The following is a 20011-nucleotide window of genomic DNA, read 5'->3' as shown; positions in this document are numbered from 1 at the left end:
GATTGTTTCCTATGTACATCACTTTGCATTTTTTAATTTAATCTGCCTTGTAGATGTACACTCTCCATCTTACACAAACCTTCTACAAACCCTTGCAATCATCTGCCGTTTGAACAACTTTGATTAGTTTTGTGTCATCCACAAATTTGATCACCTCACTTGTCACTACTGTCTCTGTTCAATAGCACAAGATCTATACAGACCCTCTCCACTACCTACTTTTCCATGTGGATAACTGACCATTTGTGACCGTCTCTGAGGAGGGAAATAAAGATGACTAAAGTAGCAAATCAAAATGTTTAGAGGAGCTGTTCTTTCATTTAATGGGTCCATAAGCAGTCTGTAAAAGTTATGTTTTCACATGAAAGATGGGGTTTGAACTGTTGCATTACAAATTGTTTGCTCTAACAATTCTAACTCTATTTTTTTTTCTGGAGACTTTAGTCACCTTTTCCTAGTGGTGGTCACATTTAATCCTACTCTTTTAGACAGCTTGCAATCCAGAAAAGAGAATGGCCTCCTATCTCATGGCTCTTCAGTTTCCTGAAGATCCTTTTATGAGAAACATTGTCAAATACCTTCTGAAAATCCGAACCATGTCAGCTATTTCCACCATTATCTACTTGTTTGCACCTAAAAAAAAAATCGAATAAATTTGATAAGACCATGGTTGTCTATTTGGTCAGTAAATTTTACTATATCTTCAACCATTTAAAAAAATTGTTGGATTTTCAGAACAATATACAAACAGTTCAAGCAGCATGTGGCCATTTCTCTGGGTATATAATATATCTTTTAGCAATAATAAAATCCAAACCAAAGATTAAACAAACTAGTTACCAACTGGTCCCCAGATTCAAGACTCTCCACTACCTCCTTCCCCCTCCAAATATCTCGGTGGTTAAGAGTCCCAAATGCCAGCAGCATATTATGAGACCCCAAAGGATATTGTTGATGTGGAATTTTGCTATAAGCTTTACTTGTCATGTCCCTTCCCCCACTCTTTATTTCTGTCGACAACACGCTCATTCTTCCTGTCTCATCTGCTCGTAACCTTGGGGTCATCTTCGACTCCTCCCTCTCCTTCTCTGCACATATTCAACAGATTGCTAAAACCTGTTGTTTCTTCCTCTATAATATCGCCAAAATTCGCCCTCTCCTTTCTGAGCACGCTACCAGAACCCTCTTCCACACTCATCACCTCGCGCTTGGACTACTGCAATTCTGCTGCACGATTAATATTTCGCCAAAGTCGCTATGCCCATATCAGCCCTCTTCTGAAGTCACTTCACTGGCTCCCTATCCGTTTCCGTATACAGTTCAAGCTCCTCTTATTAACCTATAAGTGCATTCACTCTGCTGCCCCTCACTACCTCTCCACCCTTATCTCTCCCTACACTCCTTCTCAAGAACTCCTTTCACTAGGCAAATCTCTCCTAATTGCACCCTTCTCCTCCATCGCTAACTCCAGACTCTGTTCCTTTTATATCGCCACACCTTATGCCTGAAATAGACTTCCTGAGCCATTATGTCAAGCTCCATCCCTGGCCGCCTTCAAATTCGGGCTAAAGGCCTACCTGTTTGACTCTGCTTTTAATTCATAACTTGTCACCTGCTCGTAACCTTATCTTTCTTCCTCTCTCCAATAGTCCCTTTTCCCTATGTGTCCTATCTGTCTGTCCTACCCTTATCCCTTATTTGTCCTGTCTGTCCTGATTTAGATTGTAAGCTCTTTTGAGCAGGGACTGTCTTTTCTTCATGTTCAATTGTGAAGCACTGCGTACAACTGGTAGCGCTATAGAAATGATTTGTAGTAGTAGTAATGGTATTCCAGAAAGGCTCATAAAGTGATTGAAACTTCCTCTATTGCATTGATTTCTTTGTATTGACAGCATGCCATTCCATTCCATTGTCCCCTCTGTGGGACAGCACTTTACAAAACTGGAACATTGCATCAATGATCTTATGGTAAGAACACTAAAAGGAAATTTTAAGACAATCCAGGAACATAAGACCTTTGAAGTCAAAATGATATATTTTGACACCCATCAGACAGGATTTAACAAAGATCTGGGCTTTCTATCCCACTATAAACCATAAATTCTACTGCTTTGTCACTCTTATCTGCCATACATCTCTCTGTATCTCATCCACCCTCATTGGAATGCCTCTGTGTTTCACTTTATATTCTGATATTTGTCAACATTTGCTTATTTGCGATCTGAAGAAGTTACCTTCGAAAGCTAATCAAAATATGTATTAAGTTCAAATAAAAGGTATCTTAATTTCTTTTCTGTGTTTTGATATTTATTACCATTGTAATAGATGTAATGCTCTACACTCCTTCAAGATGCCTGCATTCACTAAATGAAATTTACATTGGTAAAATGTACTAAGGTCCACTGGAGGTTGCAATCTACAGAGTAACATTCATTAGTTGGTAAAGGAGTGGAGTTATGGAATCTCCTCCCAACTACTATTAGGAATGTTAAGAGCTATATGCTATTCTGCGTCAAGTTGAAAACTTGTCTTTTTAGGAAATACCTGCTGTGAAATTTGATTTTTTTTTTTTTTTTAATTGTCTTGTTTTATGATTTTATATTGTATGTTACTTTGTGCTTTATGTATTTTTGTAATCTGCTCTGAATTGAAAAATATTGAATTGTCAGCATGTGTTACTGGGGCTACGAAGGGGCTTCAGGCACCTTCCAGTTTAGGATACTTCAAGAAGACGTACAGGGTCCTTTCCCTCTAAGAGGCAGATGCAGCAACCAAACGTAAAAAAATCTAAATCGTTAAAGTCCCTAACGATTTTAAAATAACGAAAAATGCACCAAAAAAAAAAGTCACACATGCTGGAATCGGTATTGAAACGTAGAATGTATCAAAGAATCACAATACACATCGTTAATCGGCCCCCAAATCATGCGCAGAGCAGCCAAGCGTTATGTTAGCTGCTCTGCGCATGCCACAAACAGTCAAATCACAAGCACATGGCAAATTGAATTGACACATAAAAAAATAAAACTAAAAAAAGGATCGGGAGGGGGCAAGGGCGCTCATCAGGAGCGTCCTGTACGGACGGCCTTGCCCCCCCCCCCTACTCCCTACTTTCCGCCGCTCCCCCCACCCCGAAAAAGCAAAATTGTAGCAGCCCCTGCCCCCCTCCCTTCCTCACTACTCTCAGCTCCGCCTCCCGACATCCTCCGTCTGTGCCCCGCCCCCTTTGGGGGTCGTCGCCGCCATTCCCCTTCTCCATCGGGCCCCCCTCCCTCTTACCGGGCCCGTGCAGCGCCTCTCTCCTCTGTCCGAAGGCGCTGCACGGGCAAGAAGAACGCTGAATCAGCTGATGCCTGCCTTCGCGATAGAGCGTCTTTCTCCTCCTGGGCCCGCCCCTGTCTGACGTCAGTAACTGACGTCAGACAGGGGCGGGCGCAGCAGGAGAAAGACGTGCCATCGCGAAGGCAGGCATCAGCTGATTCAGCGTTCTTCTTGCCCGTGCAGCGCCTTCGGACAGAGGAGAGAGGCGCTGCACGGGCCCGGTAAGAGGGAGGGGGGCCCGATGGAGAAGGGGAATGGCGGCGACGACCCCCAAAGGGGGCGGGGCACAGACGGAGGATGTCGGGAGGCGGAGCTGAGAGTAGTGAGGAAGGGAGGGGGGCAGGGGCTGCTACAATTTTGCTTTTTCGGGGTGGGGGGAGCGGCGGAAAGTGGGGAGCGGGGGGGGGGCAAGGCCGTCCGTACAGGACGCTCCTGATGAGCGCCCTTGCCCCCTCCCGATCCTTTTTTAGTTTTATTTTTTATGTGTTTTCTGAGGTCCTTTGGACCAATCACAGCGCTTTTAGCTCTGCTAATGCGCTGGGATTGGCTCAAAGTTTGTTTATTTTTTCACTTAACACTTTTTCCTGCCACGGAGCTGTCCTAACGAGAGGTCCAGACCTCTCGTTAGTTTTCCTGCCTTTTTCCTGCGTAAAGGCAATCGGAAAAGGTTAGTGCATGTCGTTTCAATGGGGTTTTCACACTAATTGCTCATCTCCATTCCGTTTTCGTTAGCTGCTACTGTCGTCGGAAAATAGGCTTAAGTGCATGGAAAGGATCGGAAATTCTTCCCCGAGGGCTCATTTAACGATGAAAAACGTTTAGTGCATCTGCCTCTAAGTTGGTAGCTGTTATGATTGGGGTCTGAACCCCTCTCAAACTTACCTCTTTCCTGGGGGTCAGCTTCTTAGCTGGCTTCTGTTTCTTTTCTCTGTCCTTTCTGAGCTGGCTCTGTCTCTCTGTGCTGGCAGCTTCCAGCAGCATGGGGTTAATTGTTTTACTTTACTACAGCTGTGTGTTGCCTGAGTTGCTCTACCTCTCTTTGGGTGTACTGGCTTCAAGTGTTTCACGGTTTTGCATTGGTGTGGGTTGGGCCTCTCTGGGTCAGTGTGCTTTTGCCTAGGTCTAGGGAGTGTGATATCATCAGGGAGGGCCTTGATAAGGAAGTGGTCTTGTTTCCTTCAGGGCCTTTGCAACGGTGGTGTTTGCTTTAGGTAGGGTGGTGCAGTGTGCACTTCTGACTCTGTGTCTAGTTTCCCTGCTTGCTTTTGCTAAGGTCCAGGTTAGTGTTAGTGCAGTGTGCACTGGTGACTGTGTGTTTAGCTTTCTTGCTTTTCCCTTATGGTGCCCCTGCTTTTCCCTCTTGGTTTTGGAAGCATTGCTGTGTGTAGGGCTTTGGAAGCTCTGTTGCTGATAGAAGTACTTCAGGGTTTGGTGTTGTTAGGAACACTGCAGAGTTTGCTGTTAGAAGTACTTCTGGTGTTTGTGCTATTGGGAGCATTGCAGTCTTTGCTGTTGGTGTTTGGTGATTTAGAATCACTTTTGGCTTATGTGTTAGCTTCACTGCTTTTTCCTTGTGGCTCCCCTGTCTTCCCTTTTAGTGCTAGGAGCTCTTCTGGTTGCTTGCCAGAGTAGTGCTTAGGAAGCACCTTGTTAGTTGTATCTAGCTTGCTAGAGCAGTGCTTAGGTAGCTGGTTAGTTCTGTGTTTAGCTTATTAGTGTAAAGCTCTGCTTGTAGCTTGGTGCTTAGTAGCACCTGTGTTAGCTTTGTGTTTAGTTCCCTGCTCTGTTAGTTTAGGGCTTAAGAAGTCCCTTTCTTGAGCAGGGATTAGGAGCTCCTGTTTTAGTATAGGGCTTAGGAAGTCCTTTTGTCAGTTTACTGTTAGGAACACTCCTGCTAGTTTAGGGTTAGGAGCACTTCTGTTTCCAGTCCTGGTCCCTATGTCATCCGGTATCCAGTAAGTCCTGTCGACTACTCGAACCCAGGAGCTCAACTCTTGGGGAGCTTAGTAGCTAAGTACAGGTGAAGCTGTTGGACCAGTCCAGTGTGCTCCAGTCCCGTGTTCCAGTCCGGGGGACCAGTCCAGTGTGTTCCGGTCCGGTGTGTGTTCCAGTCCGGGGGATTGCAGTCCAGTGTTCCAGTCCTGTGTCCTCCAGTCCGGGGGATTCCAGTCCATGTGTTCCGGTTCGCTGGGCAGTGCCTGCAGTCCCTGCCGGTGTGTTTACCCAGTGTTGGTTGGTGGGTTTTGCCTGCTGCTGTCGCTCCTCGTCAGCAGCCCAAGGGCTCACGTTTGCTCCAGAGCCCAGTCCCGCGGGCTCTGAACCTGAGAACCTGACAGTAGCTTAGTGGTTAGTGCAGCGGGCTTTGATCCTGGGAAACTGAGTTTGATTTCCAGTGCAGCTCCTTGTGACTCTGGGCAAATCGCTTAATCCTCCATTGCCCCAGGTACAAAATAGCTACCTGTATGCAATATCTAAACCGCTTTGATTGTAACTACAGAAAGGCGGTATATCAAGTCCTATCCCTTCCCTTTCCCTTTCAAAAAGGTACCATGGGTTGGGAGTTGCAGTACAACCCAGATATCAGAGGAGCGGCGATGCACATTTTTCCAAAAAAGCTGAACTGTTGTGCAGCTTCAGACTGCTATGATGCTTGAGGCAATTGACTCACTTGCTGATATTGGCCATAAAGGCGTATGTGGCAAAATTATATGCTTTCTAAGATTTTATATTGCATTTCCTATAACTTACTAGAAACCATCGTCATGATTATGATTTTAAGGCTGGATTTCAGTGTGTTACCTGTAATGTTACCCTGTAATTTCTGTTGTCATTTACCTGCAAATTTTCTGTATTCAATTTCTAGTTCCCTCCCTTGTATTCCCTTTTAATAGCTTCAATGTCAAGCTGTAGTTGCCCAGATTACCCCTGGAGCCCTCTTTAAAATTAACATTATGTTGTGAATGAAAGGTAAGATTATTAGTGATGGGTATAAAGCTGAGAGGAAAACTCTTTGGTCCCATGGAAGGTTAAAGGCTATAATCCACAGAGCAAATAGTATTGGAAGGGTAGACAAAACTACTTTCCTCTCCATCCCTAGGGGTGAAGGAAGGCACCAGAGGGAATTCTCGAATAGGAGGGGCTCTGTCAGAGGAATCCCTGAGAGTAGAGTGGTCGGGGCTTCCGAACAGAAAGCAGTTACAGGTAACACAGGTGCAAAGGAGCCAACTTTTCAAAATTGAGGCTGCTAAACTCAAATCAGTATTCCATGGTCTCGGTAAAGAGGTTTGCTCAATATTTAGGGTGCTCAAGCGCACACAGATCTGGCACCTATGCACAGGTGACTCATTTGGAGGAGACTATAACGGGGTGGATGGCCTGCAACAGAAGGAATGGAGTTTCGGTGACAAGTCCATGAAAGTGGAAGAACCAGTGTTGCCAACCTCGCTTTTTTTTCTTCCTGTGAGTTTTTATTTTTGTTTGTTTTTAAACTTGCAGCTACCTTATTTTTGGGCTTGTTGGTGCTGACAGCTTATGTGAGCAGAACGACTTGCATATGCTGTCAGCGGCCTGAGCCACAACTCTGGCATTTTGCAATTGGCTGAGCTGCGGTCTCCTGGGACAGGACACCAGGCGCTAATGGTGCAGAAGAGGGTCAGGATAAGCACTGATTCCAGTTTCTGTAGTGCCTGGTAGTTGGAAGGGAAGTAACTGGGTGAGTGTTCTAGCATATGATTAAACTTCACAGTATGTTAAAAAAAAAAAAAAAAAAGAAAAGCTTATTTTGGTGCTTGTTTTTGAACTGTTATCACTTGTTTTGGGCTTATTTTTAGCGGAAATGCGTTTGTTTTTCCACGACTACCTGGCAACACTGGGAAGAACCTGGCAATTAACCTAGTAAAGCCAGAGGGGGAAGGGAAGGAAAGTGTGGAAGGTATGTTCAGAACCCAAGTAGGTCACATTCAAGAGCAAGCTGGTAAGGAAAAGATTACTGTTTGTGAAACTGGTTCCTGCTGGATTGCCTGCTAGGAAGGAGCATGGTTGAGGGCTGAAACTGGGAACAGCTTTTCCATCTATGAATTGCTGTTTTGAATTGGAGCTGAGAGAGACCCTAAGCAGGCAGGCCTAAGAGCTAGGGTAAACCAAGAACTGTAGGTGAACTGTGGGGAACCTGAAAGTATTTATATTTTAAAGATACTGTTTGCGTGATAGTCTCTCTCAATGGTTTGTAGCAGAAGTTTCTTGGTAATATTTCTATGGGAAATGGCCTATCACTTAACTTCATTTGTAAGTGTTTGACACTAGTGATGGAGAATTACAGATAAAAATGGAAGAACTGGTATTAAGCAGAAAGTTGATAACCTTCAGCACTAATCCAGCTGGTTAAACACAATCTGTATTTGTTGTTTTGGTTACCTGCCTGGGAGACTTGTGAATATTATATCCACAGCTAAGTGGACTCGTCTGTAAGAGGAAGTTGGAAGCCTTTTCACACAGATTAGCAATTTCATATGTGAACTCTTTCAGGACTCTGGGTGAATACCATTGGTCCTAGCTTTGTTTTATTTATTTTACTCTTGAGTTTCTCAATTGATCTTTAATCTTCTTCTAGATTTATAGTTATGTGCATTAGTTGCTTCAGATCATCACTATAATCCCAACAATAATGACTCGGGAAAAGAAATCTAGTTTTTCTGCTACTGCCTTATTCTCCCTAAGTGCTCTTTTTACTCCCTGGTCATCCAGTTGTTCAACAGACTCCATCATAAGCTTCTGGCTTCAGAGATACTTGAAATAGATTTTTGCCTCTATATCAAGCTTCTTTTCAAAGTCTTTCTTGGCCTAACTTTTTTTTTTTTTTTCTAACTTGCCAGTGTTTGTGCCAAACACTGTTTCCTTCATTATTCTGACTTCTATTTCCTGAAAGATGCCCTTTGACTGTTACCACCTCTTCTACCTTGCTATTAAACCATGGTGGCTATTTGGTTTAAACCTTTTTTTTAAATGTATGGAATATATTTATCTGGTTTTCAGAAATGGTCTGCTTTTACATAATTTCATACCCCATGTGAATGTTTGACTCTGGAAAATCATCCTTTTAGTCCTCCCCACCCACCCAACCTTCATTTTATCAGTCTCCCTTTCTCTTTCTACAACTGCTGTCGCAGGAGTTCTTTTTTGTTTTTAAGCATCTTCCTTCCAGTGCTGACAAATTTGTTTAATTGTGGTCACTATTCCTTAGTGATCCTATTACCACTACCTCATTTACTAGTAGAGTCTGGATCTGAAGTATTTACCCTCTGGTCACTTATGGTATTCAGATAATTTACCTCCCTAGCATGTCCTGCTGAGCCAGTTTGTTTTGGGTAGTTGTCTCAGCAGGACATGCTAGGGAGGTAACTCAGCAGGAGTTATTTGAAATCTTCCATTAATGTTACCAAAACGGTTAGTATGTCACTCTCTGTTCATACTATCCAGATGAGCAGTAATATAGCCAGATTGCTTGTCATCAAGCAGATGAAGCCATTATGTATGGGTTGTGTCCATCAACCAGCAGGGGGAGATAGAGAGCACTCAAATTTCACAGTGCCACATGGTCAGCTAGCTCCACTGCCGCTTCAGTATTCTCTATCTCCCCAAGCAGGGTGGTTGCAGCTTGATCAAGCTCCTTAAAAAATCTGCCTGGGGGTGGCTCCTGGCTTGCCAGTTGTTAGCCGAGGTGTTAGAGGCTATAGCAGCTTCACTTTAAAGGCCCCTTCACTTTAAAGGCACATAGGTTAGCCCTTTCCCTGCCTTACCCATCCCCCCCCCAGTGGATGTGAGCACATTAGTTTCACTTTTCCCTGCTCTTTCCCACTCTATACTTGGTGGATGCAGGCACATTGGTTCGCCTTTCCCTGCCTTTCCCACTGTTCTGTACCTCCGGAGTTGATTTGATTGCCTCTTTTGCTGTTTTCTCTGCTTTCCTCACAGCGTTAAAAAAAAAAAAAAAAAAAAAAAAAAAAAAGCAAGAGGTTTTCTTCAGTTTCTACAGCGTGACCGGAGCTTGTATACTCGGTCCAGTGAGGTAAGAGTGTTTTCTGACTCCTCCGGGACGTTTTTGGTGCGAAGCCGCCATTTTGAATTTTCCGCCGTTTTTCGGCGATGGCTGCAGAGAGTGTTAAGCGCTGTTCCAAGTGTGGCAAGCGCAGATCAGCAGCGGGGCTCAGTAAAACGTGCTGTTCAGGCATAAGAGCCGGCCCGAGCATGGCGAGCAATGATTCTTCCCGCTCAGTGGAGCTGGCAGCAGGCGCCATTTTGAAAGCACCACATGGCGCGACCCCTGCTGAGGCGGAGGGTCTGGAGACTGGAGGGGGCCCTCGAATTGAGGCTGGCCAAAGAGCTACTAGCCCCGGATTGGAACCGGGTGCCCAGGGCGAGTTTTTCTCCCCTGACTTTGTATTATTGCTTCATAATGCATATATGCTTAAAAGAGCTCAGCCACAGGGGTTTTCTACGGCCCCCCTTACTGCCCCTCCGGTGGATGCAGGCCTGGGATTGCCCTCTGAGACGTTTTTCCCTGGTAGCTGGCTGCAAGAGAAGCGCAGAAGGGTAAATTCCCCTTCAGAGAGTGGCACACCCCCCTTTCCTCCCCCCCCCCCCCCCGTGGTCGGGATGTGGTGACTCTGAGGGGTCTGGCAGGCCCTCGTGGCCAGAGGAAGGTGCAGAAGGGCCACTGAATCCAGATGATCCGTCCGCGGTGAGGATTTTCCACTGCGAGGAGCTGCCAGTGCTTATTTCAGATTGTCTTACAGGTCCTCTCTATTGAAGATCCTGGGAGTGGCGTGGCCTCCTCTGGAAATCCGAGGATGGCAAGTACCAAAAAGCCTGATCGAGCCTTTCCTTTGCATGACTCCATCCAGGAGCTTATTTCAGCTCAATGGGCTGACCCGACGGACCTTTGAAAGTTTCCAGGGCTATGGGGCAATTATACCCTCTGAGTGAGGAGCATTTGGTTCGCTTTGCAATGCCTAAGGTGGATGCCCTAGTCACAGCTGTGACAAAGAGAACTACCCTCCTGGTTGAAGGAGGTGTTGCCCTGAAGGACATGCAAGACCATAGACTGGAATCAGCACTTAAACGGTCCTTTGAAATTGCTGGTCTTACTATTCGGGCGTCTGCATGCAGTTGTTATGCTGCTGGAGCCTGCCTGGCATGGTTGCAACAGGCAGTGGAACAGCCCGGTGGTGGAGCGGAGCCCTTGTCTGAAGTGGCTCCGCGAATGGAGTCGGCCTTGTCCTTTTTGGCTGACGCCCTTTATGATATTGTCAGAGCTTCGGCTAAACAGATGGCTGTAGCAGTGGCGGCTCGCCGTCTTCTGTGGCTACGACATTGGGCGGCGGACATGGCCTCTAAGCAAAGGTTGGTGAAGTTGCCCTTTCAAGGCCTTCTCCTGTTGGGTGAGGAGTTGGAGAAAATTGTGAAAAGCCTGGGAAATGCTAAACCCCAGCGCTTACCCGAGGATAGGCCACGGCCTCCCTCCAAGGGTCAGGCGGTTCACTTCTCTTATAGACCTCGCTTCCGTGAAACTAGAAGATACCGCCCGGGGCATTCTGCTGGGTCCACTTCTCGTGGCCGGTTTTCAGCAGAGGAACTCCTTTCGCTCGGACAAACGTTCCGCAGCAGCAGGCTCAAGACCTGGAGTTCAAGGGCGACCCTCTCGATGGTGTGCCGGCCCCCTCCTCGATTCCTGTTATAAGAGGACGTCTTTCCCTCTTTCTCGAGGAGTGGGCCAAGATTACCTCAGATCAGTGGGTCTTGGACCTGATCAGAGAAGGATATCGAATAGAATTCGATGCCCCGATAAGAGACGTGTTTGTGGAGTCCCGATGCGGTTCTGCCGCCAAACGGGCGGCGGTAGAGGAGACCTTACAAGGCTTGATTCACATTGGGGTGGTTTCCCCCCGGTGCCTCCCGCCGATTTCAGCTGCGGCCGCTACTCCATTTACTTTGTGGTGCCGCGAAAAGGTGGGTCTTTTCGCCCTATTCTGGACTTAAAAGAATTAAACAAGTCCCTAAGAGTGCGGCATTTTCACATGGAAACCCTGCGCTCCGTCAGTGCAGCGGTACAGCCAGGAGAGTTTCTCACGTCTCTGGACCTGAAAGAAGCTTACTTGCACATTCCAATTTGGCCCCCGCACCAGAAGTTTCTGCAGTTTGCGGTGATGGGAAAACATTTCCAGTTTCGGGCCTTGCCTTTTGGCCTCGCCACAGCTCCCCGAACCTTTTCCAAGGTAATGGTGGTAGTAGCTGCTTTTCTCAGGCGAGAAGGTATCCGGGTTCACCTGTACCTAGACGACTGGCTCATCAGAGCGGACTCCGCAACAGAGAGCCATCAAGCTACAGCCAGAGTGGTCTCAGTACTGCAATCTCTGGGCTGGGTCGTCAATGTAGCCATAAGTCACCTGACCCCCTCGCAATCTCTAGAATATTTGGGGGCACGGTTCGACACAGTCTCGGGATATGTATTCCTACCCGAGCGAAGGCGGTGCAAGCTTCAAAATCAGGTCCGTCTGCTCCTGAGGATGCCTCGCCCGCGAGCTTGGGACATTGTCCAGCTGTTGGGATCGATGACGGCCACCTTGGATTTGGTGCCCTGGGCGAGAGCGCACCTGAGACCTCTACAGTATTCCCTGCTTCAACGATGGTCTCCAGTATCTCAGGATTATCAATGCAGACTCTCTTGGCTCCCTGCGGCCCGACTCAACATGGAGTGGTGGCTCTCAGACAGCATGCTTTGGCGAGGAATGCCGCTGGCGCTCCCCGATTGGTGCCTAGTGGTGACAGATGCCAGCCTGAAGGGCTGGGGCACACATTGCAAGGGGAAGCATGCCCAGGGTCTTTGGACACCCGACGAGTCGGAGTGGTCCATCAATCGCCTAGAGTTGAAAGCGGTGTTTCAGGCGCTTCTGGCCTTTCAAGTGACCCTGGAAGGATTGGCTGTCAGAGTGATGTCGGACGACACGACAACAGTGGCCTACATAAACAAACAAGGTGGCACTCAATGCAGAGCGCAGGCCGAACAGATTTGCCACTGGGCCGAGCTGCATCTACAGTTTCTGTTGGCAGCTCACATTGCAGGTCAGAGCAACGTGCAAGCTGATTATCTAAGCAGGCATCAAATCGATCCAGCGGAATGGGAACTGGCAGACGAAGTATTCCTGCAGATATGTGCCAAAATGGGCAAGCCCGTAATGGATCTTATGGCGACAAGCTCAACTGCTAAAGTCCCGTGCTTTTCAGCAGATGGAGAGATCCTCGCTTAGCCGGGTTGGATGCCTTGGCTCAACCCTGGCCTCTGGTATGTGTTCCTTCCGTGGCCCTTGATAGGGTGTGTACTCCTGCGGATTCGGTTTCACCCAGGAGAAGTGGTTCTCATCGCCCCGGATTGGCCCAGGGGGCCTTGGTATGCGGACCTCCGACAGATGCTAGTGGAGGCTCCCCTTCCTTTACCTCTGGTACCGAACCTGTTGTCGCAGGGACTGGTGGTCATGGAGGACGCCTGCCGTTTTGGTCTTACGGCATGGCTATTGAGAGGGCGCAATTGAGAGGCAAAGGCTATTCCAATAATGTTATTTCCACTCTCCTGCAGGCCCGCAAGCGGTCCACTTCCTGGTTTATGCCAGGATCTGGCGCCAGTTTGAGGCTTGGTGTGTTTGAAAAGCGATCACACCCATGCGGGCTCCTGTCTCGCCGATTCTGTACTTTTTGCAGAATGGTGTACAAAAAGGCTTGGCCTATAATTCCCTGCGGGTGCAAGTGGCAGCATTGGCTTCCCTTCATAGTAAGGTTGTAGGCGTGTCTTTAGCTGCTCATCCAGATGTGGCACGGTTTCTTAGAGGGGTGCTTCGGCTCCGTTCTCCCGTGCGGGCACCTTGTCCAGCTTGGAACCTGGGGCTAGTTTTGAAGGCTCTGCAGGGTTCTCCTTTTGAGCCGCTACGGCGCGCTTCAGAGAAAGATTTGACACTAAAGGCCGTTTTTCTGGTGGCCATTACTTCGGCGAGACGGGTGTCAGGACTCCAGGCGCTGTCCTGTCGAGACCCATTTCTGCAATTTTCAGAGTCCGGGGTCACGGTTCGTACCGTGCCTTCCTTCATGCCTAAGGTGGTTTCAGCGTTTCACCTAAACCAGCCTATTTTTCTACCCTCTTTTGTTAAGGAGGAGTTTCCAGAATCCTTTGGGCAGTTGTACCTGTTGGATGTGCGCAGGACTCTGTTGCAGTATCTGCGAGTTACTAATTCTTTCAGGACCTCTGATCATTTGTTTGTTTTACTATCAGGTTCTCGCAGAGGGTCTCCAGCGTCTAAAGCCACTATTGCCCGCTGGCTCAAAGAACTATCTTTTCAGCTTATCTGCTTGCCGGCCGGCCTCCGCCTGTAGCCTTTAAGGCACATTCTACAAGAGCGATTTCTTCCTCTTGGACTGAAACTGGAGCACTCTTTCTTCATGAGATTTGCAGTGCAGCAACATGGGCTTCAAAGCTCTCATTTGCCCGACATTACAGGCTGGATGTGGCTGCTAGGAGGGATGCACGTTTTGGAGCACAAGTGCTAGCGCGTGGTGTGACTTGTTCCCACCCTATGTAGGGATTGCTTTGATACATCCCATACGTAATGGCTTCATCTGCTTGATGAAAAGGAAGGGAAAATTAGGTTCTTACCTTGGTAATTTTCTTTCCTTTAGTCATAGCAGATGAAGCCATGAGTCCTCCCTGTATGATTTGTCTGTATGATGTGAATCTGTTTCAGGTTCTGTTCTTGTTTCCTTGAAGTTCTAATCCTTCCTTGGGAGAAAGTTGGAAAACAGTCTTCAGGATTCTTGTTCACTTATAGGAGGATGAGTTCATTCCCTCCAGGAGGATGTTTGTATTCCCTCCATAAATACAAAGAGGAGGACAAGTTTATTCCCTCCAGGAGGATGTGTTCATTCATTTTGAGTTCATGCCCTTGTTATGGGACCATCGTTCGCTGTGAGGAAAGTTCATGTTATTCCCATTGCGGTTTGTTATACTGCTTTGGAAGCTTCAAATACTGAAGAGACAGTGGAGCTAGCTGTCCATGTGGCACTGTGAAATTTGAGTGCTCTCTATCTCCCCCTGCTGGTTGATGGACACAACCCATAGGTAATGGGCTTCATCTGCTATGACTAAAGGAAAGAAAATTACCAAGGTAAGAACCTAATTTTCCCTTACTTTGCTCCTTCCCATGACACAACACTTCTGTCCATAAAAGTCTGAATTGTGTATTATCCTGTTTGACTCTACGCTGATCTTTTTACGTATAGTGCCACCCTGGCAATTGGTATACCATTTTATAATCTAGTCATATATTTTAACCATGCGCTTGACACAATATGGCATTTTGTTGCATAAACATAAGTTACGAATGAGTGTAATTTACTCAAAGGCCTGCACAAGGGTCACGGGCCTGCTTGATGCTTGGCTCCCTTCTGCAGCACCCCTCTGTTCTGCTTTCTCACTCTGAGTTGTTGCCAAAGGCCCCCCGTTACCACCTTCTTCCTTCATGCTCTTTCTTGCACCTGAAGAAGGGAGGGAATAAGATATGAATATTTAGCATAGCAAACTCCAATAAGGTTTCAGAGAATGGCATTTTTTAGCGATTGAGAAGTTAAAGGGTAGGGAGTCGGTATATCAAGCAGAGAGAAGGTAAGACATACAAAGCAGCAGTTTACTGAGAGGGTGGTGGACATCTGGAACAGACTGGTCTTCTGCAGAGATGGTAGGAGGCAAAACTATGACAACTCAAGCATGCATGGGATAACCGGTGGCGTGGCTGAGTAGGGAGAAGAACTTGGATCAAATAGGATCTGTGGTAGCTCAGTGCAGTAGGCAGACTAGGTGGTTCAAGTGCTCTTATCTACCAGCACTGTGTGTTTCTATTTTTTTGGGAGCTTCATGTCACCCCTTGTCCTCCATCCTATTAACACTTTTTTTTCTTTTTTAAAATTTAAATAGGTACATTAAAAGCTGCAAAAATTCTTTGCTGCAAGGGTACCGAGGCAATGTCAAGTGAGGATGAGTCAGGAGGAGAAGTTTTGGGAGGCAGCTTTTGGGAGGTAAGATGCACATAGATGTTTTAGTGTGTCGTGTAAATTGGAAACGGATAGCTATATGTACAGCATAGAAGCATGACACCAAATGAGCTCAGCCACAGTGAACACTGTATGAGTAGAAATGTAATGAGATCAAACTCCTGGAAGTATCCTTTAGAAGAATTTTTTTTTTTAATCTGAGCTGAGCACAGAAGGGGGGAATAAGATACCAATAGTCCACTGAAAAGATGTCATAAGGCAGTGTTTCCCAAGTCTAGTCCTAGAGTACCCCTTGTCAGTCAGGTTTTCAGGATATCCACAATGAATATGTACAAACTTGATGTGCATATACCACCTCCATTATATGCAAATCTCTTTCATGCATATTCATTGTGAATATCCTGAAAACTTGAATGGCAAGAGATACTCCAGGGCTGGACATGGGAAACATTGTCATATGGGATGACCTCATGGTGGTAGAACTGTAAACACAGGTGGGTTGAGGGTGCAGTACTGATGTAAGTTAATAATCAATTGTGAAATCTTATATCATGGATTAAAAAAAAGACACATCAAAATGTGAATATTTGAAGTGAGACGGAAATGGTGGTAAGACCCTTGTTTTCAGGGCTTTTTTGAGGGGATACTTGGGGGTACATTTTCCATTGTCTGCTAAAATTGACCCAAGTTTTAATGAAAGAGCTCAGGCTCTACACACCAGTTCTGCCTTGTCATAGATTCTGTGACTCATTGCAGGGGGTCTGGCTATTGTGGGGTAGATCCCTCAGTGATCACCCCACCCCTGAACGGTGGTCTGGCATTTGAGTACCGGCACCTTTTTTGCTAGTAAAAGTGCACTGCTTGTTTTGCTCTATTCTGTGTTGTTTATCATTAGTCTCTCTCTCTTGTACTCCCACTTAGAGGATGTATCCATGATTTCTGCTGCCTAAGATTGTCTTGATCTTAGGCATTAGGAGTCACTGGTGGAGTCTCTCCTGTACTAATGCTAAAAGAGCAAAACAAGGGTTCTTTTGCAGAGATTTTGTGGGATATAAAGAAAAATATATATATATTTTTTGTATAAATCATGTTTATTGCAATCCAAACATCAACAGCTTACAACATTAATTCAAGTTACATATCTTATAGAACACATTGTTCGTCTTGCCTTTTCCTTTTATTCCCTCCTATCTTATTCCCCAACCCTTCTCTATCAAGCATGAGTCAACAATTCAATATTTTGCTTCTTGCTACTGGTGTGAGGGAGTCCCAGAATGGGGCCCAGGTGTTACAAAATTGCACTCCTTTTCTGGAGGCCAAGTCCGGTATACCCTTCTTTTCCAAGGCGCATGCCTGGATCATCGCTGATCTCCAGTGTGGGACTGTGGGACGGTCCTCCGTCAACCATAACTGCATTATGGTTCTCTTCGCCATTAACATAGTTCTACGCAAAAAGCTTCTAAATCCCACCGGTGTTGGTCTTTGCAGCCCGAATACATCGAATAGTTGTCTTGGAGACTGCTTCCAAGATGAGTTCCAGATCTGTGTCACATGGCCATGCAACTCTGTCCAAAAGATTTTTATTTGAACATAGTTCCAATACATGTGCCCCAAGTGGGCCTTAGCACTTTTACATTTAGGACAAGAGTCTGTTTCTCGCAATGTTGCTCTATATGCTCTGTAAGGAGAAATATGCAATCGAAGTAGGAATTTGTACTGCATTTCCCACCAAGCCGCGTTTGCTGTCATTTTGTACATTGCTTTTAGGCATTCCCCAGTTTGCTCTGGTTGTATGTTTACGTGCAGCTCGGCACTCCAAGCCACGGACACCTCTTTGTTCTGCGTTCGGTCCAAGCATTTCATGAACCTTGTCCCAAGAGTCCACACTCAAAGAGTCTGCTGGTAACGAGGCTACATAATGCTTCAGCTGTGCATACGCAAACCAATCATTCACATTCGCCCCATACTCTTCCCTCAGCTCCTCAAGTGATTTTATTCCCCCTTGGTCGTTTACCACCTGAAACAGATATTTTATCCCCGCCACGCTCCACCTCCGAAAGGCGGGTGAAATACTCCCTGCCGGGAATGCTGAATTTCCACTAAGTGGCAACAGTCCCGAGACTGAAGGACTCAACGACCGAATCCGACAGAGTCTCCTCCAGGTGCGCAGCGGGGACAGAACATATCGCAGCTGTCCCAACTGGGTCAAGTCCACCGATGGGGCATGTAACCACCATGCAAAATGGGTATTTCCCAGTAAAGCAATCTCTGTGTCTGTGCAAGTAAAATAGTGGGAGTTGCGAAACCAGTCTGATATGTGCAGTGTATTACTAGCGAGGGCAAACAATTTAAGGTCCAGAAGTCCCAATCCCCCCCTAATTTGGGGTAACATTACTTTGGGAAGTGGTATGCGGGCCCTCTTCCCCTACCATAAGAAATAATTTAATTTTTTTCGGAGCCACTTTCCCTCTCCGGGACGTAGGAGTAGCGGGAGCATTTGCAACACATATGTCCACTTGGGAAAAAGTACCATGTTGTAAAGCGCAATGCAACCTAATAGTGAGATCGGGAGTGCCTGCCATCTTTGCAACATTTTCGTGGTCTGCTGCTTTAGGGGTACCATATTAAGTGCATAGAGCTCCGATAGGTCTATGGGGATATAAACCCCCAAATATTTGAGCCTGGTTGTCTCCCATTGAAAGGGAAATTTGCCTATCCACTTTGTCCTAATCTCCGCCTGTGTTGGAAGGGCTACTGACTTTTGAAAGTTCAGGGAAAATCCCGTGAGAAACCCAAATTTGTCCAGGGCCCCCAGCAGATGCTGCACTGATGTTTCGGGGTTAGTCAAAGTCAAAAATATATCATCCACAAATGCTAATATTTTGACCTCCTGTGCGGGCATAGAAAGGCCCCTTATGTCTGGGTCTCTTGTGATGGTCCGTAATAAGGGTTCTAAGTACAATAGGAACAAGAGGGGGGATAGTGGGCAGCCTTGTCTAGTTCCCCGTTGCAATGTGAATGCTGCTGACTGGGTCCCGTTTGTCACTATGTGGGCCATGGGATTAGAGTACAGAGCCGCTACGGCCTCCATGAACCAGCCCCCCAGTCCCACCCAGCGCAACACCCAGAAAAGATAATTCCACTGCACTTTATCGAATGCTTTTTCAGCATCAAGACTTACTAATAAAAGCGGGTTTTTTGTGTTCTGACTATGCGCTATGGACAGGAGAACGTTTCGCACATTCACCGTAGCTTGACGGCCTCTGACGAAGCCGAACTGATTATCACTAATTAGGGACGGTAGATGTTGCGCTAGCCTGTCTGCCAATATCCTTGCCAAAATCTTGACATCAACATTGAGTAATGATATTGGTCTGTAGGATTCCAGTTGGTCTTGCGGCTTTCCCGGCTTTGGAATAAGAGCGATTAGCACTTCATTTTCTCTCAGGGAAAAACTCCCACGCCCCACCACCTCTTCATAGTATGAAATTAGGGGTCCCACCAAATTGTGACCCAGGATTTTGTAGTATTCGCTAGGAAACCCGTCTGGTCCAGGGGCCGATCGGAGTGGTAGGGATTTTATTACCTTTTGTAGTTCCTGCGCTCTAATAGGGAGCGACATTTGTTCTATCACTTTTTGTTCCAGGCGCGGCATGGCTGCGTCTAAATAATCTTCTATCAATGGGCCTTGGGTTTCTCCCTTATTGGAATACACTTCCTGAAAATAATCTTTGAATGCCTTTGCTATTTCCTCGGGTCGGGAGAGCCGTGGCCCAGCACCCAGTTTGATTTGGGAAATAAATTTCTTTGTTGTTTTTGCTCTAGCTGCCTGGGCCAGGAGTCTCCCTGTTTTGTTTCCAAAACGTTGAAAATTTAGGTGCCTGGCAAATAGTAGCCCCTTATTTCTCGTGAATCATCGAGTTTAACACCACCAATGCTGACGTCACTTTCTCTTGGTTTTCTCTATTGGGGTTAGCTATATGCAATCTTTTTGCCGCCCTATAAGCTGACTCTAGCTGTAAAATGCCCGCTGCCAGTTTCTTTGCTCGCGCACTCATGTATGCAATTATCTCTCCGAGAACAACAGCCTTAGAGGCCTCCCAAAATAAAGTTGGTGAGGCGCAAGAGGGCGACATTCGTGTCAACATAGAACTGCCAGCAGGCCTTCACATGATCCACAAATTTCTTATCCTGATATAGGTGCGAGGGAAATCGCCACAATCTAGAAGCTTCCCTTCTAGTCCCCAAATTTAATTCTATTCCTATCAGGGAATGATCGGAGATCTCAGTGGGGCCTATAAAGGCCCTATGCACTCTGAAGAACCAAGATTGGGATAGCAATATGTAATTGATTCGTGACCACGTTTGGTGGACCTTAGATTGATGAGTGTAATCTTTGCTCTCAGGATGCAATAGTCGCCACGGATCAACTAAGGTTAAAGATTTGCATAAGGCTGGCAGGCCTCACCCACCGCTGCCACTGCACATGGGGAAGACCTGTCCAGGGCTGGCTCCATGACTTGGTTGAAATCCCCTGCCCATACCCACGGTGCATCTGTGTATTGTAGGCCCAGTGCCGTCAGGCACTGGAAGAAAGAGGGGG

At 46.5% G+C, this 20011-nt stretch overlaps 1 protein-coding gene across 4 annotated transcripts in view; it reads left to right on the top strand.

The window, feature by feature from the left end:
• Positions 1-20011, top strand: part of PACSIN3 (protein kinase C and casein kinase substrate in neurons 3) — an 80198-nt gene that overhangs the window by 10642 nt on the left and 49545 nt on the right. For all 4 annotated transcript variants that reach the window (XM_030200896.1, XM_030200897.1, XM_030200899.1 and 1 more), the window contains exon 2: positions 15332-15432. In XM_030200896.1, the coding sequence (XP_030056756.1) occupies positions 15379-15432 (54 nt within the window). In that variant the 5' untranslated portion in view covers positions 15332-15378. The remainder of the gene's footprint in view (positions 1-15331; positions 15433-20011) is intronic.

This window comes from Microcaecilia unicolor, chromosome 4 (genome assembly GCF_901765095.1).
Source record: "Microcaecilia unicolor chromosome 4, aMicUni1.1, whole genome shotgun sequence".
In the NCBI taxonomy this organism is placed as follows: Eukaryota; Metazoa; Chordata; class Amphibia; order Gymnophiona; family Siphonopidae; genus Microcaecilia; species Microcaecilia unicolor.
The sequence above is the reverse complement of the archived record's forward strand: the minus strand, read 5'-3'. Positions and strand labels throughout refer to the sequence as shown.